The sequence below is a fragment of the Halichoeres trimaculatus genome, unplaced genomic scaffold (assembly GCF_033239565.1).
Source record: "Halichoeres trimaculatus isolate MK-OKI-2021-1 unplaced genomic scaffold, fHalTri1.1 fHalTri1_scaffold_8, whole genome shotgun sequence".
Classification (NCBI taxonomy): domain Eukaryota; kingdom Metazoa; phylum Chordata; class Actinopteri; order Labriformes; family Labridae; genus Halichoeres; species Halichoeres trimaculatus.
The window spans coordinates 18,300,510-18,327,433 of NW_027437186.1; the positions used below are offsets into that span (position 1 = coordinate 18,300,510).

At 39.5% G+C, this 26,924-nt stretch overlaps 1 protein-coding gene across 1 annotated transcript; it reads right to left on the reverse strand.

Moving 5' to 3' along the window:
- Positions 1-301: 301 nt before the first annotated feature.
- mrps5 (mitochondrial ribosomal protein S5) lies at positions 302-24,331 on the reverse strand. Its single transcript, XM_074676551.1, has 12 exons — positions 24,260-24,331; positions 23,579-23,731; positions 22,317-22,442; positions 21,969-22,082; positions 20,553-20,672; positions 17,302-17,336; positions 6,529-6,619; positions 6,246-6,292; positions 5,655-5,712; positions 1,296-1,358; positions 927-1,063; positions 302-831 (listed from the first exon to the last, which is right to left on the reverse strand). The coding sequence occupies exons 1-12, from the start codon at positions 24,306-24,308 to the stop codon at positions 607-609; spliced, it is 1,218 nt and encodes a 405-aa protein (XP_074532652.1). The 5' UTR covers positions 24,309-24,331; the 3' UTR covers positions 302-606.
- Positions 24,332-26,924: the final 2,593 nt, after the last annotated feature.

The window sequence follows — 26,924 nt, forward strand, 5'->3', positions numbered from 1 at the left end:
ATTTGATTCATTTTTAAGGTTGAGTTACATAACAGCTCAAACTGAGGGTGGTGCAGTCATAGGTTCATCAGCTCCTTGCTACAGATCAGTAAACACTGAAGTGATTCATTGATCTGATCAATGATGTTTTTCTCCTTTAAAAACAGGTATAAGAAGAGCAATGGATTAACCTTTTTTGTCTCATATTTCCACGACTTATTCTTTGCCTTCTGTTGTTCATAAGAGTTCATTAGTTTATACACACTATGTGCAACTGAATGTTACACAGAAAAGACCAGACATCACAGTTTTTAAAGATCTCTGCTTTATTTATTAAGTACATACAGTATTTTGTAACAATTCCACAAGAATGAGTGAGCGATAAGTTTGTAGTTGCATGGAAGATCTTACATCCTGAACATTTTTATTTCACAGGGTGACAAAAGCCCCCAAATTCACCTGATCTTGAGGCTTTTGTCTTAGATTGACAAACTGAAAAATGTATCTGTTGCGCATATGTTCATGTTTTCTTTTAAAGCCTAATGTGAGCCCCTGTCTCTGACTCATGTGGCCTCTGTGAGTCAACTCATCCGTCCTTTGGCCAGATCCAATCATCTCACTCCCACGCTACCAGATGGTGCGTTTGACACCCGCCCAGATCGAGCGTTTGGTCCCCTGTGCGGCTTTCACATCGTCCCAGTGCAGCTTGGTGTTTGGGATCTCATCCTCGGGCTCGGGGTCCACTCGTAATCCTTTTTTAGGACTTGCCACCACCACGGGCAGAAGGCCTCGCTGTGTCTGAAACTCAACCACGTGGAGTTTCTTTTTGTCAGCCAGTTTCTGATGGGTTTCCTGCAGGAAGGAGAAAACATGGGAGAGGTTAGAAAAATTAAGTTTTAAAACTACTTTCAGAAAGGACCCCTTGCACCAGGACTTCCCCTCCTCACCTGGTTGGATAGTCCTTTGAACAGGGCCCTGGTGATGTTGAGCAGGTTGACAGATCCCTCCACTTTGCAATACATGTCCTTGATCCCGATCAGCTTGCATATGGTGATGACTGCTCGGTGACAGTGCAAACCATAACCTGCAGAGAGAGTCAGGATCAAATGAGCACAAGGGAACTGAGTCGTGTATGGGGACAAGAAACAGAAATTTAATAAAGAAAATCAATATGGGTTTATAGGTAAAATAAGTGTCTTCCTGTTTCCCACTTTGATTTCAGAAGTTTCTTTGAAAGAAAAACTCAAATCAACACCTTTATTTTTATTACTTTCACAGGATTTAATGTCATATAGCTTAATGAATCAAAAGCCTACCTTCATTTTGCTTCTTCATGCGGAGCGTTGTCCTCTTGAACTTTGAATCAATGTCATGATAAACTGTTGGAGAGAAAAAAATCATGACTGAATCACACTCTCAGGATTTGAACCAGGATAAAAAGCCAAACTGAGTCAAAACAAACAGACCTAATTATTCCAGAAAGTCAAATCATCTTCTCTCATTTGTTTCACAGAGAAGACATTTGTGTTTTGTTGTGCATCTTTTCTCCTGTTCTCCCTCAGGTCTTGTGTTTCTCTACCTGCCCACCAGATGTCCCTCCACATGGTCGTGTGTGTCGCTCCCTGCAGCAGCAGCTGTGGTTCATTAGTTATTCAGACACTTTCAGCCCCTGAGTGGGGGCTGTGAGCCACTGAATGAAGAATGAGAAGACTGGAGAACTACTCCACGATGGGGGCTAACTTTTTCTGTTTCTTAAAAGCCGTCTGCTTTCCCCACACCCTCCTGACATCAAGTCTGCATATGATACACCAAATAAACCTGGCTTTGCAAACAAGTAAAAGAGTTATGGAACAAGGACTAAAGAGAGAGGATGGACGAGAGGCCCTGGTTCTTTTCTGAGCATCTTTTATGTGACCAGTGACCAGTGAATCAGAGAAGGGACAGCAGATTAAAAAAACATAATCCCTCTGACTCACACTTATAAATTCCATTTGTTTCAGTCTCTTTGTTGTCAACTCAAAGCTGAGCGCACAATGAAAAACTAATTCAGAATGGCTGGTAAAGGTTTGTTTTGTTGTTCTGCCATCAAAAAAAGATGCAACTTGTTTTTCCAGAAACAACTACACGTGCTTTAGAATTTAAATGTATTTCTTTTCATTTTAGCCTCATATTGATTCTCACTGAAACTAAAGCTGCATAAGTATTCAGAGGGAATACTGGAGCTGACAACAATAACTGGAAGGTCAGTGAAGCTCAAACATCCGATAGAAACAATTTCTAAAACTGCGTCCTCCTTTTTGTAACCTCTTAATTGATCCTGAGGTTTTTAGGTTTATTTTCTGTTCATGGAGGATAAACAGAAATAAAAGAGTCTCTCCGACCAAGTACTGTAAAAACCTGAGACAGCCTTTTTTTTTTTTTTCTTTTGCGAAATGTTTTTAAAACAGTACAACTTTGACACTAAACCATAACAAAGACAGGTTTTAAGACCTAAACGAAAGAAGTAAACAAACAACCAATGATGTGGTGGGTCAGACAGGCTGCAGATATGTTTTTAATGACGTGTGTTGATGACCGCTTGGCCAGGTCGCCCTTCAAAAAAAGTCTTTTTTATCTACTTAAAGCTATGGTCTACGATCTGAAACCCAGTTTGGCTGATGAGACACATTTGAAAAACGCAGCCTCACTCACCCCTCCCCTCCGTGTTCTAAGATCCCGCCCCCCAGCTCGTATCACCCTTCTTTGCCTCCTAACAACACGCCCCCTCCGAAAGAGCAAGAAGCTGGCCGGCAGAAAATGTAACAAACAAGACAGTCATCTTCCTTGTAACACACAGTGGTAGCTTTTTCAATTGGACCAGCGCAATCAAAACCATGAATTAGCCGGCGAAGCAGGTCTGGCTTTGCCACTGCCAGCTGATCAGAGCAGAGCCGACTGTGGGCGAGGCTTTACCTTTGTCAGCATGTCTTCACCAGCTCCGTTTATGATGCTAAAGATGTGTGGCTAACTTATGCTAAAATCTATTGACAGAGCCGACCCGTTCCGACCAGCAGCGTTCAGTCATTAGCCAGTATAGGCACAGACTAACCAGAGTTATTCAGTTGACATCTCCAACTGTGGTAGACAAAGTCATTACCTGTTGCGGCAAACAGCTGTTTGCCAGCTGATACGTGATGCGCAGCCTTGGTTTCCCCGTGACGCGCACAACACACAGCCAAACTCTGTCTAAGATTTCTATGGTTATTAAGGAAGCACTCACCAGAGCAGGTAGGCACCTGTCTCCACCCTGGAGCGCTTCCGGTGGGTTTTTAAGTAGTTCGATAGAGTTTGGCTACAGTGGGAATAGTAGTATCCACTGTTAAAGCTAATTAGTTTGTGTTTAGCCCTATGTGTAACTGTTGCGGCGAGCGCACACGTCCTGTCAGCTGGTTCATGTGCACGTTAATTGCTCAGCTGTGTCGAATCAAGCAGGAGGAAAGGAGACGGTAAATGTGAGCAGGTCAAATCAGTTCGGGTTTCTCATCAAGCTATCTACTGAGCTGTGTGTGTACCGAAATCCATGAGCTGAACGGACAGCCGGTAAGATCACACTTATTTCTTTTGTTGATACAGAGGCACTGTGGCTTGGGGGAGAAATGTTTGTGATTGTGTTGGATCCATGGCCGCTAGTGAGGAAATTAGAGAAAGTGATAATTTTTCCGCCTGAAAGGTCAAACTGAGTGTTTCACTGTTCAACTAAAACTCAGCTGTCTCGGAGTCAGTCGGTCTTCTCTGGCTCCATGACGCTTCGGTAGCGGAGCAGCTAGCTGACGTGAGAGGGGTAGTGGGGAAGGACGAGGTGGGACCATGGGCATGACGGTGCGAAGCGAGGGAGATGGATTGGATGGACTCACTTACCTTTCCGAACCGCATATACCATGCCACGACAGCCTTTCCCAAGGGAGAATACCATGCGCGGTTCGGATAGGTCAACTCGTATGCAGCTTTGCAGCGGATATACTGAAAGTTTTTTTTCGTTGTTTTGGACCATAGGACCATTACAGCCCTGTAACCGGTATTATTAAGATGTGCAAAGCTTCCAAATCGTACACCATAGCTTTAAATAAAGGTTAAATTAAAATAAATAAAAAGATGCCTGCACAGCAAGAGCTGGGATGACATGAACCTGCAAAAATCAAATATACCACAGTTCTGAGCCCAAGCGGAGTGGAAAGAAAACCTAAAACACACACACACACACACACACACACACACACACACACACACACACACACACACACACTCTTCTCATCTGGTGTTGTGCCAAAAAAACACGGTAACTTTCTCTTCTGGTGGGCGCGGTGGAGGCTGATGACTCACACACATTAAATCATCTAGCTTGGCTCTCCAGCAGCAGCCGAAGCAGCAGGAGAAGCCAAGTGGGAGCTTTACAATAAGAAAAGTACACAGTTGCTTATTAACCCTCGTAATTTTATGCAAAAAGCAATAAATTATACATAATGTTGCTTGTAGGAGTACTTGCAGGTGATGTCGGGTGGTGGTTGGAGGGAGAGACAGAGAAACAAAAGTACAAAAACCAAAGGTAGTTTTAGAGATGTGAGGTAGGGAAAGCAAACCTCACAGCCTCTGATTCTTTAAGACCAGTCCCACTGACCTTTCTCATAGACAACATTACCTGACCGACAGATGAAGCACTTTTACAGCAAAAATCTACATTGAACTTTCCTGGTTAAATCATAGAAACAAAAGAAATAAAGTGTGAGAGATGGGTGACTGTTTCTAATGTTTGTAGTTTGTTTTCCAATGTATGTGTCAAAGATAGTGAAAACATTTTGTTGTAATCCTAAGAGTTTCAAACACTTTTTTTCAGATGATGGAATAATTATGGAGAACTACAAAACGGGTGTATTTAAATCACAGTTGATTAGAGGAAGCAAGCTTTTATGGCTGGTTATGTCAAAACCTGTTAATAACTAAGATGGTTTTCTCAAAGTGACAAAACATTTGACTAAAATCAAGATTTTTTTTTTAAAGTTCTTCTAAAGTCAAATCTCAGGCGGAATACTTTACATTTCTAGGCCTGAGCATTATCCAACAAAGTCCCAGGTTTTTGTTAAAAATTAGTTGATTTTTTTCAAATATTCTAATAATCACTTAATAATGAAATATTGAACAGTTCATGTGGTCTTTAAATCATCTTTAATTGTTTTTACTGACCACTGGTCATGATGTGGTAACAGTCAGACAGTGTTTAAAAGTTATCTGATAGCTTCTTGCTATTACTTAAATAACAAAAGCCTTCTTTTCTGGGGCTAAGAGGTAAAGGGCAAACTATGCTCATTAAACTATAATACATGCTCAGATCCCATCCATCCTTAAATCATATCTAACCAGCAACTTTGCACAGCCACTGAATAGATCTCTATCTCCTTATGTCTGCAGAGAGATGGGAAACTATTTGAATAATGGATGAATAATTACAGGTGTCTATCAAATTGTATTTCTGCCCAAAATGCCTTTTTTGTTTCTAAGTAGAAAAATGAAACAAAGCTTTAGCAACATCTTGAATGTGTGTTTTTAAGTGATTTACAACTCTGTGGAGGAAAGTAGAGGATAAAAAAGGAAGTTGCAAAGGAGAGGATGAAAGATGGAGAGGATGGAGAGGAAATACTCACTGGTACTGTTGTTGTATCGCTCAATATAGTATAAGTAGTGGATTGCTCTGTTCTTGGCCTGTGGATCAGTTACAAGAAAAATACAGATTTTTTTTCATTGAAATGCAAGAGCATTTTTTTTAAGCTTCTGTCTTCATCAAAACGAGGTGAGACAGAAAACGTGAGAAAGTGAGAGGGGGGGTGTATCACAGGGCAAAGCTCAGGATACAGCTGTCCAATGTACAAGAGGTGCTGGCCCCCAGCTTCATCCACACCCCAAGGTCCACTGCATGTATACTAATAAAATCAAAATGCTAATTTCCCAAATTAGTGGAATGTCTCTTAAAGCTTAGAAAGAGGCAGAATTATCAGTTTGTTAGTCCAGCCAAAGTGTCTAATCATAGATCAAATTCATTACAACTGCTAAAACATTCAACTCGAACAGCTGAACTCTGATAGTATAATTGCTAAGAACAGTTTAGTTCAATCCTCAGTTTTACTTATTTTTTCAGAAAAGAATCAGAACAAACTGAAGGAATTTAAATTTGTGTACATTTGGGATAATGACCTGAAATGACTCAAAGAACATTTACAGAGACTTTGTAGCCTTACCTTCCTCAGAGCTGTCATTCTGTCTGCAGCTTTACCCAACGCAAACCCTGGTGAGGGAGAGAAGACACGTGAATTCTCATTTAATGTGGTTTATTTGCAGTAACAGGTTTGATATGAAGGCTGAATCATGATGGTGTTTTAGATACAGCTGCCCTGACAGACTGTGTTGTAAGAGGTTAAAGAAGAAGAAGAAGAAGAGTTTGAAAGTCAATTCCTACAACAGGCCTACAGGTTTCTTGAAGCTTCACACAGGAAGGAAGCTCTATTTGCCAAAGAGTTGTACCTGCAGCTCCATTTCCATTTCCCACAGCGACCAGACAGCTAACAGACCTCTTCCTGCCCTCCTTGGCTGTCATGTTGAACACATTCTTCACCTGCAAAACAACAAAAATCAAACAAACACATGAGGAGCTCTGATATTTGGTTAATGACGCCAGGCTGAGCGCTGAAGGTGATCTGTGCCAAGACGAGTGTGTTTGTCCATCATTTGTCCATCCATCACAAGAACACACACATAACACTGTCCACTCGTGTGCAACAATGTGGATGAGCAATTATCTGTAATGCCACTCTTAAAGCACCAGGGGGCAGAGTTGACACACCACAGATGGACGGAAGCAGCCAAGGGATGCAAGGTTGATGAGTAAAGGATAAAAGAGGATGAAGGCATGTATCTGAGGAGAGGTAAAGCAGATACTTATGGCAGGTTAAAACATTAAACAGGCTGGGAAGGAAAAGAGGGAAAGCAGCAGACATTGACTGAAAAAAAGAGGAAACAATAAGGAAGGGTACAAGAAAAAAAGAGCAGGAGAGGAGATACAACGGAGAGGAAGAAGGGAGGTCAAATAGAGGATAGGGGTAAAGGTAAAAAATGTATGATTTAAAGGAAATGGAAAGAGCAAAAACTTTTAAAATCCATAAACACACACACAGATGAAGACATGCTAAAGCTAGCATGAGCTGAGCAAAAGCAGTCTTTATCACCCATGACTTCATTAAACAGAGTTCAGCTAATTAGACAAGATGGACAGACATTTTGCTTTAACACATTTTTTAATTATAACCATCACAATTATTTTGAGCATTTAAGACACGGTACCTACCGTCTTGTTTGAAACACATTTGATCTTTGAGGGCATTAAATTTAGATACTGACTCTCTCTTCAGCTCACATTTGGTCTTAAACTAAAACCTGAGGAAAAGTAAAGTTTATTTTTGTATCACGCGCGTCTAAATCTGTTTGGAAGCTCTAACAGCAATATTCAGTGGGATCTATCTCTCAAGGCAGAACAGCAGTTCATCCATACTGTTATATTTCCTATTATCTCACTGTAAAATTGCTCAGGGTCAGGCCAAACAAGGAAAAAGTCAAGGCCTTGAGGCGGTTATATAAACAGGCATTGAAAGTAGTGGATTAAACACCTGTCGTGGTAGATAGACCATTGATTTAGATTTGATTTCTCTAAAGATCCTCCAAAGTGATCCACAGCATTAAAATCAAACTCTCATGTGTGCTTGTGTAAGCTGGATCCGGATGTGCTACACATCTGTTTGTGCCCACAGTACAGCCTAAGTGCCTGAAACAGGGACCTACAGCGGTCAAACACTCCATCACCATGCTTTCATTCAAAACAGAGAGCAAAAGTGATGGAGCAGCGTTGAATTTCAGCTAAAGGAACTTCAAAGTGAAGATGCTCCTGCAGCCTGACTGTGTTATGTAACACACAGCTCAGTGCAGAGGTTGTAATTTAACTGCAGGGCCACCGCAGAGGGATCCAGGTCAGAGGAGACGCAACACTGCAACACTCAAAAAGACAACCCTGCAAGGCTCAAACACACAGACACACACAGACACAGACTGGTGTGCCACTGGATGCTCGAACACTCGTGTCCAACCAAGTAAAGAATTTGACAAGAGGCAGTCCATAAGAACATCAACACTGACACATTTTAAAATTTGTGTCTTCTGTAAAGATCTCAACCTGATTCAACCTTAAACATTGTTCCTGTTTTAGAACAACGTGTAGCCACTCACAGCCAGTTTGCATTAGAAATGTGTAGAAATGTCTGCAGTGATTTTGAGCTTTTGGCTTCACATCCATGCAGCAGTTTTGGCGGAGCTGCGTTTGCAGCAGAGCAGATGGGCTGAGTTTCTCTTTGCCGGATGAACGACAGCATGGCTGTGGGAGGACACTCTCACTTCTGTTTCATCTCTTATTTTCTCAATCTGTTGCTGCACATCTCTCTCACTGTATTTGACCGTATGCAGCAGTGCAGGGGAGGCATTTCCTCCACATGGGGGCAGAGGGAGCAGTGAGAGCACAAAACTCCACCAACACCAAACTGAACAGGGATTTTCTTTACTGATGCACATTGGCGAATCAATACTTTCATACATTTTCTAAATCTGTACTTAGTGTCATTTCTTACCGCCAAATTATTCTCTCGGCCTGTTTTGATGTTTTTGAATAACATGTTTCAATATTTTCTATTTTCTTACTTCTGTTTTTTTCTAAAATAACTATTTTTTTAATTTAAATATTTTCTTAATTCTGTATTTATAGTCTTGGCCTATCTAATACAACAGCTAACATTTGTATTTAACAATGACCAGGCTAACATCAGCATCTGATAATAGCTAGCTCCCAATTCATGTGAATCCTTTCAAGTCCTGTGTGAGTGATAGATTTTCTGTTGGCATTTCCAGCTGTCCCTGTCTTTAAACATGGCGCCACAATAAGTTACGAGTCATTTGGTTTGACAGCTTGCGACACCTCATTTTAACACTATTGGTCTTCAGATTTGCCGGTCAAAAGATACAGCCTCTGAATTGAGACACATACATTGTTTTAGGATATTAAAGAACGAAAAAAGGAGTTTTTTTCTCATCAGCTGATCAAACTGCTTTCACTTTAAACGGAACCAAGATAAACTAAATAATGTAATGTGTTGAATTTAGAGTAGGGATGGGTCCCTTTACATTTGAAATGATACGGTACCAAATCCTGATGCCTGCTTATTAGTACCGGTAGTCAACGCAACCAATTTTGGATACTTTTATGTGTTTATGTGGTAAAAAATATCTGTTTGTTTAATAATAAAAAATTTTTCAATGTAACATAGTAACTCTTCAATATATAACCTTGCAATGCTGTGTTCATGTCTAGTATGGAAAATCTACTCTTCCTCTCCCTCACAGTCACAAGGATGCATTTAGGTACCTAAACATGGTAGGGCTGGGTGATTATGGTAACAATAAGAACCCTGATTATTTTAAGTGAAATTGAAATCACAATTAATATACACAATTATTCATTCATTCAAAAACTTCAGTACTGATTTAAACACAACTTTAAAGAACCAGCAAGTGGCACATACAGTATTATTGATACACATAAGTCACACACACTCGCTGTGGCTGCACATGGAACACAGAAGAGCTATGACAGGAACTCTTATGACTGTCAGATGCCAAAATTGAAATCACGATTAAAATCCAATTAATTGTCCAGCCCTAAAACATGGTACCTTTTGATTTCACTCAGTACTTTTGACAGAATTCGGTCAGTACCTATAAAAGTACCTAATCCGGTACCCATCCCTAATTTAGAGAAGCTTGAAATGAGAGATCAAAATACAGAAATCAAGACACTGGGGTTAAAAAAAATCCAGAAGTCGCAAAATTTTTTCTTTACCCTCTGGACATGATCGCACAATTTGTGCAAATACAATTGTGTGAATATTTCTAACTTGCTTAATTTGCGCTGCTGCTTGGAGCAAGAGCTCTTATTTATCTACACTTTAACATTGACTTTAAATATAATTTACTGGGGCCCAGATGGCCTAGTGGTTTAGGTCGCACCCCATAAGGTTTGCCCTCAAGCCAGTGGCCGGGTCTAAGTCCAGCCTGTGGCCTGTTTCGTGTATGTCGTTCCCCACTCTTGCTCCCTTTCCGACTCTATTTACTGCCCTCTCCTCTATGATTAAAGGCCCAAAAATGACTTTAAAAAAAATTACTCATACAAATAAGTTCATTTGTTTGCGATTGGTGATAACACAACGTTAAGGTTTTCCTGTAACCAATGGAGTCGCCCCCTGCTGGCCATGAGAAATGATGCAAGTTGAAGGTAATTCTGCATGAGCTTTAATTTTCAGATTTAGGCCACGTTTCCACAAAGACTCCCGCAAAGATTCTTCCTTTGCGTTTCCAAAAGCCACCCGCGTTAACATGAGGACGGTGTGAAAATGATCATACGACTACAAGAGGACAAGTCACAACGATATAGTGGCCATGTCAGGCCAGTAGTTGGCAATGTGCATATATATACTACTCCGAAATCGGCCATCATTGTTGTGGTTGTTCTTTCCTTTTCTGCCGTTTTATTGTGTGAGACGTTGGCAATCCAACCTTGAGGTGCATTACCGCCACCAACTGGACCCGAATGGCTTTACTGGAAGTTGTGCCTGCGAGCCTCCTTCACCTGAAACTGCGAGTGCGCATGCGGTGACGTCAGCATTTCACCCTGAAATGCTCTGTTCTGTGTTTAAAATGCAAAATGCAAAATGCAACGCGATCTCATCTAAACGCAAAGCCAAAACTTATCAAAATGTTATTGGATTTGACCATTTTTGGCGTTGTGCGAATGCGGCCTCAGAGGTTACACCTGCTTGAGTTCTATATAATCAAAAAACTATGTCCCAGTAATGTAAACAAAACATATGGGTATGTGTCTTTGTTTGTAGAAGATGACAAAAATAAATGAAACTAAAGTGATGAATAGGTCTCTGTGGGAACAGCTGATTCAGTTAAAGAAGATTAGACTTTACATTAAACTGAACTTCGACTGTAATTTGGAAGAAACTTGTGTGAACACAAAGGCTTCGTATAAATGAGCTCTGCAATAACAGGGCTTTAAAATAACCGTCTTCTCTTCTGTAGTTATAACAGCTCATTACTGCTTCCAATAAAGGGGTTTCATTGTACATTTAAAGTGTTTTCTGTTAGTTTTGTTTAGTGTTACTTCACCTGCATTAACAGATACAATACTTTCTATGTTTATCAAGTTTACTTAAGATATTATTGTTTGGTACATGCCTCTGTGACTCCTGCTCTGCTGTTAAAACATTTAATCTGATTGAAAGTTCTCTCAAAAGTTGCCCTCATCCAGCCCTTTGTCTGTTTACTTTCAGCAAAACTTTTCAAGGTTGTTGACTTCAATGTGAGAGAAAAAAAGATAAAAACCCCTGTTCTGACACTGACAACGGTCCATCTCTGTTAATGAAATCACTGAGTCCAGTCCAAGTGGCTGCAGCAGCTGGAGAGAGGCCATGAACATCACTTTTCTGTCTGTGGCTCTAACCCCCTCCCTCCCCCCTTCTCTCTGTCATCCCGCGCCCTCTTTTTCATCTCTCTAAAGGCTGATTACAGATCCTCCTTAGACCAGGACAGAGACTTGATGGAAATTTTAAGGTGGTGGTTCTTAATTTTTTGTGCTAAGTAAAATTATTCATCACAGTGGATGTTTCTCTTTCAATCTTTTTATTATTTTCACAAATCCATGTCTACACTTGCAGAAATGATCATTTTAACATTCAGGGGAAAAATGAGTTGCTGCCACAGCTCTAACATATCATTATCTAATATGTGATCCTGTTTAATAAGTTCCCAAATGTTTGCATAATTTCAATTTATGCTAACATAGCATTTACGTAAACAGTTACGTATGGAGATGAAATTGAGACTTATTGTCACTGATTTAGATTTGTATTTCTGCTGCTGTGAATATGTAACAGCAATCCTCTAAAGGAGTTTAGGGATCTCCAATAAATTAAAAACAGCAGTGCTTTCAATATATGGTCCAATTTTAGATAAAGATGGGCAGAAAAATAAGCCAGGAGAAACTTAGTTTGAATAATTCAGACATAAATTGAATTACTTAGCTTGGGCAAGTGAGTTGGAAGTATGTATCTAATTCAGACAGTTTGGATTTGGATTGTTAAGCTTGAAGAACTGCATTGCAAACCTGGATTTGAAATCGTGAAACATGAAACTAAAGTTATTTGTCTTATGCTTTGTCTGCATGTAGGCAATTACTGAAAATGTAATTTTTTGGCATGTTATCAACAGAAAGAGGGTCAGATTATGGGGATTTTAAAAAATAGCCTCTAGAGAGAGATTCTTGAGAACTGTTTTCTGCCTTTTAAGTTTGGAAAACTGAGGTCACTGTTTAAGCTTTTACATGGAATTTATTGGAAAAATATATTCATCTAAGTTAGAGGGAAACTGAAAATGGTCCACTTTATCATTTGAACAGTTTTGGCGTTAATAGTTTTAATAAAGGCACTGAAAATGTTCAACTTTTATTACAGCAAATTTAAATTGTCCAGGAAATCTAAAGAAAGTTATAAACTGTTTAGTAAAAATGATCAAAAAGAGATCTTCCAAAATTACTCAACTATCAATATTATCCTGTTATATATAGAAAATATCTTGAGAATTGGTCCATTTTTTGAGTGTGTTATGATGTACTTCCTTGCTAGCATGAATGTCATTAACCTTGGGTTGTTAGCTTGTTTGCGTCTCACACACTCTACCTCCATCACTCCTGTTCTCCTGCTCACCTGTCCCCTAACTTTCCTTTCACCTTCCTGTTTATCCCACAACTTCTTTGAACTCTTAACTCACTCTCACAACTTTCCTCACCTTCCTGTCTTCTCCACTTTTCTACCGGCCCTTTTCTGTTACCCTCCCCTCCCTCTCCCCCCTCCAACCTCCTCCTGTTGGACTTGTTCACTAATGGCATGCCGGCGTCATCGTCCTTGGGAGACAAGCCTTTTATTCCAGTAAGCCTTTTTCATTTCATTAGGCCTGAATTTATAGTGGAGCACATCCTCCCAACACACACACACACGCACACACACACACACACACACAGAGACTGGATATATTAATAGAAGGCAATGGCACCATAAAAGCGTCCGTCAGTTTCCAGGGGGAAGCCTAATGTCTGTGACACCACTTTTATTTATGCAGGAGAGAGGACTGGGGAAGACTATCAATGTGACACACACACACACACACACTCCTACTGTGTGTGGGTAGAAACCGTGTGTGACCAATGCAGTGAATGTGTATATCGAAACGTGTGTAAATATGCATCCATGTCAAGTCAACGTGTGTGTGTTTGTGCGTGTGCGTGTGTTTGTGTGTGTGAGTGTGTGTGTGTCCTAAGGAACAGGAACATCTGGGTCTTCTGAATGAATCTGCACAGTGTATACGCTCCCTGGCATGCATGTGTGTGTGTGTGTGTGTGTGTGTGTGTGTGTGTGTGTGTGTGTGTGTGTGTGTATGTGTGTGTGTGTGTGTGCCTGTGACCTTGGTATATTACCTGCATTAGTTTAGGAGGGTCCATTAGTGCTAATTGAATTAAGGTAAAATACAGACGACTGAGGGTGAATCTAAATGAACTGGGCCCATTCATACAGCTTATCTTGTCTCTTTCTCTCTCACACACACACATACACACGCACACACACATGCACACACACGCTAGAAATTTGTCTGAATACAAACAGAGACCTCATCCTTAACTGCAAAGTGTAAAATAATAAATCATGTCCATCTCTGAGATTACTTCTATGTCGAACACTCTTTCGTTGTTGTTGGACTAAAGACAAAAGTTCTTCATCACAGTCTTTGACAAGCTTCCTTTCTGTGAAGCTGACATCAGTGAAAATGCAGATGAAAATGTGACTTTGCAGAAATGACACTGTTGTGCCTCTAGAAACCCTAAGAATACAGGTCAAAAAGAAAACGTGTTATTATTCATCTGATCTCCTCACACTGCAGCAGCAAAATGACCTGACATTTAATGCTCAACTGCTGTAATCCCTGCGCAGCGTATTTGCCTCCAACACCATCCATGTGCACACGCAACACTGGATTTTCCATCATTTGGAGTTTCCTGAAAACAGTTCCTCCCTCTGAGGCATTCTGTGTTATTATTCTGTACCATCTGATTCAGTCAGAGCTTTTATTCTCTATGACAGGGTTGTGAGCTGATATCGATTTACTCAATGTCACAGTGAAGATTTTATCATCATGGATCTTATCATTGCACATTCCTCTACAAGTAAGAGCGTATTATCCAGCAGCTGGTGATAGTGTCGGTGTTTAGCTCTCAGTGTAGACTATTCAAAACATGATGTCGTCTTGGTGGCTTCTACCTCTGGTGTCTGAAGAGGTGTAATGGATCCCTAAAATGGAAGTTTTTGGGCGGAATGCAAACTAAACTTACTCCTGATCACTTTGTAAAATGTAAGAAAGGTTGAGTTGAGGCCAGGCAAACAGCTAAAACACCAAACTCTAGTTGTTAAATATTATATATGAAATAAATCCAATGTAAAGAAATACACTTTGGGGCCTCAATCTGTTTGAGTTTTTTTTTTTGCACTTTGCAATAAACAAGTTTTAGACTGTGGGAAAAATGGGGCAGATTGGAGAGCTTTCTGTTTTCGGATTGAGCCCCAAGTGGACACTCAGTGAACTGCAGCTTTTTCAACTTCCACATTGGATTTATTTGTGGACACTGCAGGCTGATGCCTTGTTTGCAGACTTTTTTCTGCTACCCACACACAAATTTAATTATTTGACAAAATCCTCTCAGAAACAAAGAAAGTAAATCAGTTACATGGCACTTCTTTCAAACTAGATCTACTTGTTTACCAGGGGTGGGAGAAAAAAATCAATATAGGGAGATTTTTTGTTTGACAATATCAAAATTGGGATACTTTTTAAAAAACCTGTTTTGTGTCAAATTCAAATTCTTCATTTCAGTCTGTTTATAAAATGGATTGGAAAAAGGTCACACTTTTCTCCAGCAGAGGGTGAAACGTTTCCCTCTGACCCACCTGGTGTGCATTTTATGGGAAAACATGGCTCCTGATATAGTCTGTAGACATTATCATCATTTAACTTTTTCCCATGGTCTGGTGTTAAAAAGAAAACTGAAAATTGCAAAAATCAATATTGAAGAATCTCAATTTAAATCGAACCCTATCATATACTTTACGACAGTTGACAGGGTTCCTACAGCTCAAGGCAAGTTAAATTTAAGACTTTTTAAGACTTTTTTAATGACGTTGGAAATCAAATTTAAAAACAAGTCGACAACGAACCACAATTGAAACAAACAAAATTAACAAACAAAAACACCACATGAATTACCCAGGTTAGAGGCTATTTTAACCCAATGTTTATTTTACATAAAACATGCCTTTTTACCTTTTTTTAACCCAATTTTTACAATTTTATGCCTATTTTGCCCCCATTCATCTTTTTTGGCCACTGTCAAAACAATTTTTGGAATTTTTACATGGTTTTTGAAATTTAATTTCATATTTAATTCTCAATTTTGCTGCCATAATCAATTTTCCTAAGCCACTTCTGGATTTTTTTTGCCATTTTTCCTAATTTTTTTCTCTCCGGCCCCCCCAGGTAGAACCAAGACATGCGTCTGCTTTAAAAGTTCCTGATGCAATCACATCAGCGTTTGTTAGTTCCGCTATTGTGATTACGCGATGTTACCACGAGAGTAAATCAAGAAATTATTTAGAAAATAGATAAATGTTACTTAATTTTTTTTAACTTTAAACTAACATAAATCTTACCAATGTGTTCGAATTTTTAAGGCTTTTGAAATTTGGATTTAAGACTTGTTAATGCCAATTCAGGCCTTATTTTTAGAATTATGAATTCAATGCCTTTTAAGACTTTTCAAGGATCTGCGGGAACCCTGGTTGAAAACATGTTTAAGGATGTAACGCACAGAAAGGCGGGTACACACTACAGAATACTCAGGCTGATTTTAGTCTGATCTTCCCCTTACGATCAAAGCCAGCAAAGGCCCGATTGTGGGATGTTTGTAAATGACGTTGTGGCTGATTTTCCTGTGGTGTGGGGGGTGCTAAGTGTGATTTTTCCGGTCGGAGCCGCTCAGAAGGTCTCCAATTGAGAGATCGTAGATAATGAACATGTTTAATATTTGCGACTAAAAATCCTGTAGTGTGTGGGGTGCTCTGAGGGGAGCCGAGCGCTTACAGAGTGTAATGTCACGTGTGCCAAAGCAAAGCCAATCAAGACACAAGCTGACTCAGCTGACTGAGCGAAGAGGAAGTAACAAATCTATCTGTAATACTTCTGACAACTTAACTCACCACCAATCTGCACTGTTGTTTATACACAGCCCATATCTCCGCTGTCTCCACAACTTTTCCCATAATCACTTTTCTTGTTGTGTTGTTTTTTTTTTAAATCTAAGAGGTTGAAAACAATCACCATCGCTTTTTCCCATTCATCCATCACATTTGTTTACACTGAAGTCACATTTTTCTACGCGAGATTGGGAATATTGAGCATGAAGAAGCTGATACTCTGCTGAAGAATCGGGTTGTGTGTGGTTTGCTTCAGAGTGCACACCACACACTGTAAGATCAGAAGAGAGAGATCTGTGTGATCTGTCCCTTGTTATCATCAAGTGTGTGCTCTCTAAATGTGAAGGTGTGAAGGTTTGAAGAATCCTGTTATGTGTGCCAGCCTTGAGAAGAAACCAGCCTCAGGTTAACTTCACAAATTTTGGTTGTTTAATCTGCTAAAAAAAAAATCTGAATATCTGAGCGAAAAATGTATAAAATGTATCCATGTTACAAACAACCTCTGCACTCATACTGAGAAATTATTTATATTATTCAATAGTCAGTTAGCAGAAGTTAATAGTCTTCTGGGAAATTATTACAAAAAAGGATACTGGTCTTTGCAGAATAAGACCTTTTGCTTAAGAGAAAAAGGGTTTTAGAAATCATAAAGGATCAATTATTTCACAAGCTGAAAAATAAATCCTCAAAATAAAAAAGACTGACCTCAAAAAGAAACTGTTTGGAAAAAAATGGGGATCACAGGTCTTTAAGTCCACTGAGTAACAAAACTGTAGCTCACACTTCAGCTCCATGTTTGTTTCTGTTTGTGGTCTGTTCAGTCAGAGGAAAGAGGAACACTCACCTCAATGACACGAGCATCAAAGTCCTCATAAGTTTCTGTGGAGGTAGAAAAATAAAAAAGCTTTTACTTATAAACACATTTAACACAAACACACACAGACAATCTACACAGATAAAACCTGGCTTTGCAAGCATAACTAATACCCAGAAGTCCTTGTAACAGGTTGACACTTTTCATTGTCAGTGACCTCTGAAGGATGTTTGTCTCCCAGCAGCAGCCGGTTCACTTCGAACCAATTAACGACAAACAACAGAGAGCTGACTCGGAGGCTCCAAGGAGAAAACACTCTCTCACACACACACAGATGCACAGACACACACATGAAACACTCAGCTGGGACATTAGCCCACCATCTGTGAGAAACTGAACCTGATCAGAGACAACCAACCTAGTTACAACACTCTGCACATCACAATCACAAAGCCCATTGTGACTTCTTCGAGCGTGAATTTAAGAGAGAATGTTTGAACAGAAAGCAGGGACAGCACAAATATAAATCATGGTGCGACAGCTTATTAGCAGGAAACATCAAGATTTAATAAGAGACAAAGGAAAGATGATGAGACACAAATGGTGATAGAAAGAAAGGGCTGAACAGGAGATGAGAGGAGTAAACACGTCGTGTGGGTACAGAGCCTCAGCCTTCATCAGTCAGCAGTTTGAGCTAAATTGTCTGAACTCTGTCTGTCAGCAAAGAGCAAAGTTTAAGCAGGTAATGAGTCTGGGAACAGGAGCGTGTTCAGTGAATCAGGAGGAATTAAGCAGTGATGTTGCTCTGGGTTTGTAGTGAGGGGTTGATTAGACTGAAGAAGCACCTTTATGTGCTTCAGAGACAGTTTAAAACAACAGTAATAGACTCAACCTTAGACACAGTGCTGGGAGACAATACTCCAGCTACAGCAAGAAAAACCTTCTACAATTTTATTTGTTATATTAAAATCTTTAGCCCACATTAACTTCAAGATTGTTCTTGAGGAGAATAAGGTTACACTACAGAAACACATCAAGTCAGTAAAACATAAGAAAAAAATGACAAGGCTAAGAGCCCAACAAAGGTGGTTGGCCCGACCCTGTTTGGTTGCTTAAGTTGTGCTGTGGCACGTCAACTTCACTATGTAGTTGTTATAACACCTGTTTTAAAAAGCTCTGCATGCCTAATATTTGTTTTCATTTAATAAAAAATGGTAACAACCTAGCAGAAGCGCTATACTTTGAAAATTCATTCATTCATATATTCATTTTCTGAACCATTTATCCTGTGCTATCGCAGGTGGCTGGAGCCTATCCCAGCTGTCGTTAGGCGAGAGGCAGGGTACACCCTGGACTGATCGCCAGTCAATCACAGGGCTGACACAGAGACAAGACAACCATTCACACTATGGCTGAACAATTAATCAAATTTAAACCGATATCACAATGTAACAGAGTGCAATTTTCAAATCGCAAAGGCTGCAATTAAAAAAAAAAAAAAAGGAAGTTTAAAACGCATTTACTTAAGCTTGTGTTTTGTTACTGATGAGAGATCAATAAGGTTTTTAAACAATTATTATTTATATTTAAGTTCACACAGTGTTTCATTCTTCATTTTATAAAAAAGTGCATTCCACATGTTGACGTATTTTAGCGGTTGAGCCAGAGATTTGGTCTTATTTACATTTCTGCTCTTTATTTAGTGTGATATTCATAGAAGAGAGGATTTATATTTATTTTTCATATTATTGTTCGTACCAGGCCTCTTGTTCTGTAGAGCTTTGTGCCTTTCTCTGATTTTACTCAAGGTAAAGAATGATCATTACAATGAATGATCTACAAGGCTTGAAGTTAAATCAGTCATTATTCTACTGTGATTTTAATAAAAAATTGTAATTAGATCATTTTCCAAAATCGTTCAGCCCTAAATCACATACACTGTCACACCTACGGACAATTAAGAGTGACCAATTAACCTGACAACATGTTTTTTGGGGTGTGGGAGGAAGCCGGAGTACCTGGTGAGAACCCACGCATGCACAGGGAGAACATGCAAACTCCACACCAGTGACCTTCTTGCTGTGAGGCTGCAGTGCTTAACGTTGTGCCACTGTGCAAAATTGTACTTTAAAAATCAAGTGTAGTTACTTTTTCCTCTGTACTGATCTGCTATAACTGTTCATAAAGATCGTATCATTAGTCCCACTTATGATTAATTCTGATTGGTCTGTGACCAATAAGTGACATTGATGAGGAAGTCTGTGTTCCAGGAGTTAGACTGTTTTTACTGAGAGGGCTAAGACAAAATCATCAGCCGTGTTATCTGTTGGAAGAGCATTTAAGCATGCTAACGTTTTTACAATTGGCACTAAACCCAAATACAAACAACATTAAGACGTGTCCTTGTACTGATGTCATATCAGGAAGGAGTTCAATTGAAGCCCAGACATCACGAGTGCAACAGTCAAATAACAAATCCAATATCTAAATTCTAAAAGATTAAAAAATTAAATTTGTTTTCTTTACAGAAACAGAATTTCAGAGTCTGCAGCTAGCAATAACTGAAAACAGAGAACGCTGATGCTGCTTGGAAGGATAACAATAGTTTTCTGTAAAAGTCAGATGAGTAAAGAAAAAAAAAACCACAGAAATCTTCCAACAGTTGTCGAGACATTTCAGTCTGAAACAAACTGGTAGACTGTCTTACTTGAGCTATACTAAAAATATAACATATGGCAGAGAAACAGCATGATCATTTGGGCTTTTTAGCCAAGAAAGGAGAAAATAAAAAAATAGAAAGGAGTGTGTGGGAGGAGAGAGATAAATGAAGGAGCTGATAAAGATGAGACAGAAGGAGAGACAGACAGAGTGTGACTAAAGGAGCAGGGAAAGAGGCCAAATATTTTACAAGAGACAGAAAGAGAAGGGAAAAGAGAGGAGTGTGTGTGGTGGTGGTGGTGGTGGGGCAATGGAAAGAGGGAGAGAGGATGACAAATGCGAGATAGAGATGGAAGAAGAAGAAGAAGAAAAAGGCGGCACAGAAACAGAGAGAGAAAGAGAGATGTCTTTCTAAATTAGGAAATTGTCCCACTTGACAGTTTGGTCACATTCTTATCTTCATCAGCCCTAACAAGCCGCCATACTTGACTGTCACTTCCCTTTTGCTCCCTCCATGAGGCCATACACTCATACTCTGTTGGACTGAGATCTTCAAATTCAGCCCAAATGTGACACATGACGTCAACAGCGTTTATTTGTTCAACAGTGCATGTTAAGTTTACCTCCATTGGGTCCAGGGTCAGGGTGGCCTAGACTGACGCCCCCCAAGGAACTTCCTGTCCATCCTCGTTCCCTTTTTATCCTCGTCTTCCTCCTTCTCTCCCACTCGTCTCTCTGACGCACTGCAGACAGACACAAAATTCAGAACCAAAAATAGAGTTGAAGACATAATTTGATACAAATCAAAGTTGTTATTTGTTATTGTTCATCTGAGTGTGTTACGACATTTGAGACTGCAGCGGAGGCTGAGTGATGCATTCTGTCTAATACCTCTAGTGCTGCTGCTTTTTCTGCAACCAAATGAAGAGGTTACCTGCTCAGGAGCCGGTTCTCTTTTAGCCAGTGTTATATTGATTTCATGACCAGTGACAAACACAGGTCTGAACCACACTGTTTGACAGACTGACAGGTGGCAGTGACAGCCAAGATATGCAACAAGATGCCAACAGAAAGCCATGAACACGGCTGTGTAAGTCTTCATAGTTGTGTTAGTGTTTCCCAGGGATCCTTTTTCAGGCACAGTGGCAGGAGGATGATAAAGGTTTTGAGTGTGCTGATTTTTTGGTCATAAAATAAAATTTTAGTTATTAGTGAAAAATCATAACATGGTGTGAATTACTGAAAGTGCAAATGAGACGAACACAGTGAAACTGTGGTTTTGAGAGGAATTATTATAAAAATATCACAAGCTTAGAGAAGCAGAGGGAAAGAATCAGAGGAAATAACACCTTGTTCCCAAAAAACTTTGACGCACACAATTTGCATAAAAGTATTTTTCTCAGGACTCATCCTGTGCCTCTCTTACTCTGCTGCCAGAAGTGAATCAGCTTGAAACAGTGAGAGACCGCACAATGGCTTTTAAATAGAAAAAAATCTAAGAACAATCATATTTGATGATGGTAGATTAGACAAGTATGTTGTGTAGGTGGGGGTCTTGTTGGCATTGTGTGCCACTGTGCCGAGGGGAAACACTGTGTGCACAGTGCTGGATTTAATGTACCAAAAAAACAAGCTTTTTAAATGCATTATAAAGAACAGATGCTTTTGATGTCTTTGTTGAACATGAAGGATACACACAAATGTTGACAATACTAGTTCAAACAGGGATCTTTGTGTTTTTATGAAAACCTCCTTCCAAGTGACTCTTTATAATACTCTCTAAGTCAAATAATTGCTCTGAAACCTTGCAAAAAAAAAGAACTGTTTTGATCTCACAGTCTTTAAACCATTCATTTAAAAAAATTCTGGCACATATCTCTGCAAAATATGACTCTAACTTGGCTCCAAGTGGAAAACTATGACTAAGGACTTCAGTTTCTTTAATTTAAATGTGAATGCATTTGTGGAATCATAGATTTCTGCATGTTCCAGAAACTGAAGCAATCTGTGGTGTATTCAGTGCATTTTGTACTTCATACCTAGTTCAGCTTGCATCTCCAGCTGCTCAGACTCGCCTCTTCGACTCAAGCTCTGTACCGTCCCATCCCTCAGCACTGGAGCATTCAGACCTGGCCACAGATAACCTCCGCGACCTGTGGGTGAAAGTAAACAAAGGCTGTGCTAAACTGAAGGAAGAATAACGAAGGATATTTTACAAAGAAGATGAACTTAATGTATAGATATTCAAGGTTGTGGTGTCAGTAAAGGCTCCAGCACCAAACTTCACTGAAATGAGAAACTGTGTAGTTGCATTGCTTGTAAATATCACAGCAAACTGTAAAGTTGAACAAGTGCAGAAACTATGAGAAAGACAGACATTATCTCACCTTCTCCAAGGGTTTGTCCTCGATTCAGGTCCCTCTTCAGCTTGCGTTTGGTTCTCTTTCCTCTGCCTTTCCTCGCCCCAGGACCCATTTCTGCCAGTACACCTTTCCATAGCTCCTCAGCAGTCACTGTGAGGATACACAAAGACAAATAAATGAAGGAGCCAATGAGATGAGTGAGTCTTGCCCATTTTTTATCTTTAAGATAAAGTTTGATGGACTCAGTGGGCTGCAAGTGTCAGAAATAAAGATGTCTATCATGTGACACACACAAATCTTACTGCAGGTTACTTACAATAAGCTCATGATCTTTTACATTTCTGTAAGAGCTTACAAACCAAAGTGTGAATAGCTGTGTCAGTGCTGCTAGTTTTTTTTATGAATAGCAAATCAAAGCTAGGCTAAGTAGGGATGCACTGGTCCTGATCCTGGTATCAGGTATTGGCCCAATCCAGCTCCTGAAAGCTGAAAACAGTTATTACTGGGGAAGGATTGATTCAAACTTGACACCAGGGCTAAATTCTGATGTAGTTCACAGGGTAGAAAGAGTTTACATTGAATAGTGATTTCTGTAAATTCTGAAGCATTGCTTTTGCCAAACTGCCAGAAAACATTTAAACAATATCTTTTCAAAGATTATCAACCTCACTAATTCCATATGTAGTCATTTTGTTGTGTTTTAATCAAAACATTATCAGTTTAATCCCACAATAAGAGATACAGGTTATTATTTTAACACTGGTATTGAATCATTATCAGTATCAGTATCAGTAGAGAACCAAAGCCCAGGTATTAGTATCAGTACCAGAAGAGTTGGATCGGTGCATGCCCAAAGCTAAGCTATAAGACTATTGGTTTTAACACTTTGACCCACTTGACCAAATTTGCAGGTCTACACGACCCACTGTTCTAAAAAAGAGGGTTTTGAAATAATCATACTCAGTCCCTAAAGTTATGATGTTGAATAAACCCAGTCCTGTGTAATAAAATTATAAATAATCTGCTTTATAAAGTAAATAAAGAGATTGTAAACACATATACACATGAAAAACACATATAGCAACAACTAATTCATTAACGACAGAAGTGACATGAAGCAATAAAACATTAACCTCCAACTGAAAAGATGTAGAGGCCTCGTTGTAACAAATAACTGCATCAAGTAAAATGGTGAATGGCTGTAATTTGAGTGATGTATCTGAAAAGGATTTCACAACTACAACAAGGGGAAAGGGATTTTCAAAGTAACCTTTACATTTACTTACACTTGTTAAAAAAGCTGCCATGTCTCGTTTGTTGCCAGACAGTTGAGTGGACCAGTGGAGGAGCAGGGTTTCTCTGCAGAGGTACTGCTGTGACTCGGTTCAATGACTGGGATACCTGCAAAGCTCCCCCCAAGGTGCGCAGAGGGGCCACGCCTGGAAGAGACGGACATCCATCGCTCAGGTTTAGCACACAGTCAGAGGTACGAAAACATGAATTTAAAACAATGTTTTGGGGAAAAGCCATGATAGGCTTGATCACAATAGATGTGTATAAATACAAATAAAGGACGTCTGATTGTGACATAAAGAAGTCGAAGGCCAACGAGGAAAACAAACAAGTTTCAATGACATAGACGTGTTATTGACTGATTTAACACCAGTTCACTTCAAGGACAGGCATACACATTGCATGGTGAGATTTGAGTTGTGTAACCCGAAAAATTAACGCCTGCAACACGCTTTGTTAGTCACCTCGTGCAATTTGTACGTTCATAAGCACAAATTTACTGTATCGCAGCATGCATGACCATGACATCCCGATACCGCGACTAGCATGTCTACAGTCAGTTTACAGAACCGCAGCCCCGAAAACATGAGCACAAACATAAATACAGGTAACGCACTCCGTAACAAATAACGTTTTTAATTTAGTTTGGGATGAAAGTAGGAGAAATATATTACCTCCGACAGAGATCCGGAGGGCACAGCACAGCCGTATGGACGCCGCCATGTTGGAATGATGAGGGGTCTTTCGGTAACAACAAGGCGTCTGAAGTATGCCTGACCAAAAATACTAAAATGTTTGTGGAAATCATTTTTTAACAACAACAACAAAAAAACAACAACACAGCAATAATAATGATAATAATAATAATAATAATAATAATAATAATAATAATAATAATAATAATAATAACAGGGGAAACTTGTCTGATAAAAATGACAACATGAAGAAAAAAAACTATAGAAGCAAGTTTCTGCCAGGTTAAATCAATCAATCAATCAATCATTAACCACTAAATCATTTTTTTAATGGCAAGTCAAATTCTAAATTTTGCCTCAGTCTTGGGGGTAAAGTTCTCGTGGTCCAAATGCAGTTTTGATAAGATTGATATCCAAGTAACCAAGTCAGCTGCACAACAAATGTAGGAATAAGAAAAGACATTTAAACAATTTCCCTGCCCCATAGAAGTGTCAGCAGCACTGACCCAAATGTAGACCTCATGAAAGAGTAAAGGGATGTTTTTCAAAGAAACATTCTCTGTGAGTCTGTCATTGTAATGGTCCCAGCCTTTTAGTGTTGAAAGAAGTTTTTAGTGTGTGCATGCAGTACAATATAGCTCAATTAAGCCATAAAACATATGAAATCAATATTTTTGTTTTCAGTTAAGAATGGAAAAAGGGAAAAATGAAAAATAATAAGTGTTTGACAAACTATTTTCACCTTCAGATTTCTCAAACTATAAATGACATGGAAAATATGCCTCTCTAAAAGTGTTTCCTCCTTATTTTCTCGCCCTCATTTCCTGTTTAACAACAAAAAACATCTTCACCTCCCACACTGTATTGCATTGTGTGCACAGCTTTATCACGGCTGCAGCTTTTACAGCTGGTACTTTCTCACATGGACTGGGATTAGTGACACAGAGTTTATCTCTTAGCTGTGTAGCTAAATCTACCAGTTAGATTTAATTGTGTTTATGTATCAAAACTGAACCCATTTCCTTGCTGCTTATTAAGCTGTGTTTGCAAGCATGATGGGTTGCATCATTTGTATGAACCACGCTGTGAATAATCTCATCAAGAATGATATGCTTGGGCTTTTGAAGAGCTCTCGGTTTCCGGAAAGAGAAAATCAGAGGAAAAACAAATTAGGGGGATTTCACCAGGAGGCTGTCTGTTGATTGGCTGCATTTATAAAATCCCCAAGAGCCTTTGTCGTCACATGTTTTCCTCTATATTAATTATGACATGGGGACTACAGGAAACACGATGATTATAACAAGGAAACAAGGTGGTAGAAAGGTGTGATGGGGGGGGGGGGGGGGGGGGGGGGGGGATGGATGGAAGTGGTTTAGAAAAGAAAACTGAACTGAGTGAAAGTCAGGTGCATGACCAGCCTTGAGCACAAATTTATAGGTGAACATGTGAGGCAGGCCAGCAATCACAATTTCTAGCTTCTGGACAAGATTTCCTCTGAGCAAAGTGACTGGTTATTATCTATGTATGTGTCTCAATATTTCAGCATTCAGGGTAATTTCCTGGATATTACAGTCTTTTTTTCCCATACGATGAAGAGCTGCAATCAAAAACCTGCTGAAGAAGAAACAGCCACCCAGCTGTGTGACAGCAGTAGGTGGGAAGAATCAATGTCGTTACTTCTTCCTTTCAAAATAAGTACCCCTAAATGACAGCTTCATTCAGAGTTTTATGTAAAAGCCTGAGTCACTTTCTGAGTTTTGTACAGTAGCAAGTGGAGGAGTGTGGAGTGGGAGAGTATTTTTCTAGGCAAATCGAGTGCTGCTCAGTGATTCTCAAATTAAAGGTCAAAAAAGTTTGCCTTGGAAATACAAAAGTTAGAAAAGAAAATCTGGCTGGTGCATCTGTTTTCTTTTAACTCAGTGAGTTTTTTTCAAACTGAAAGAAATCGGATGTATGAATGGTAAACTGACTGTTTGGCTGATTCATTTCATGCTTTGATGATGGGCTATGAACGGCAGTTAGACCACCAGGAGAGATGTACTTCATGCAGCTGTGTTTTGGGAGGTATTCGTTAAAGAGGAGGTATCGTGCTTTTCCATATTGTAAACATGGATCAGTCACAATGCTGGACGTTAATACAAAACAAGGGCAGATGTTTAAACAGCTACATAATCTAAAACTTTAGAAATCCCTGAATCTGTGTTTGAACTGCTCAAAGTGGACTATTTAAAGGGGCTGTAAGGAGTTTGATACATGCCTGACTGTAATCCACACTTTAAATGTGATTATCAGCGCCAATATTGCTGGTCACAGGTTATTTCAAATTGCTACTAATCAGCTTCCAGTTCTGGTTGACCAGGACCGGATTGATTTATGACACGTCTAGGTCTCTATGACAACACCAAGCTGGCTGCCAAAGTTTAGTAAAGAGAAGAGAAGAAAATGCTGCAATCTGTGCTTTTCTCTGCTGAAAACTATAAGAGCTAAAAGCTAATTAGCCTTTAGCTTGAGCTGTATCACTTTATAACACAGGGGCTAAGCTGTTTGTGATAATGTTTATTCTAACCCACATGCTACAGTTATTCTGCAGTGGTCTGTTCAAACTTGAGAGTTTATCAATAAAATGAAGAGTGGGGTTACGTTA

Bases quoted from the DNA above. Each gene is read 5' to 3' on its own strand.
- mrps5 (XM_074676551.1), bottom strand. From the start codon at position 24,308: ATGGCGGCGTCCATACGGCTGTGCTGTGCCCTCCGGATCTCTGTCGGA. The intron at 1,359-5,654 runs GTGAGTATTTCC...TCTCTCCAACAG, and splicing joins GCGATACAACAACAGTACCA to TTTATCATGACATTGATTCA. The intron at 832-926 runs GTGAGGAGGGGA...TCCTTCCTGCAG, and splicing joins TCAAAGGACTATCCAACCAG to GAAACCCATCAGAAACTGGC.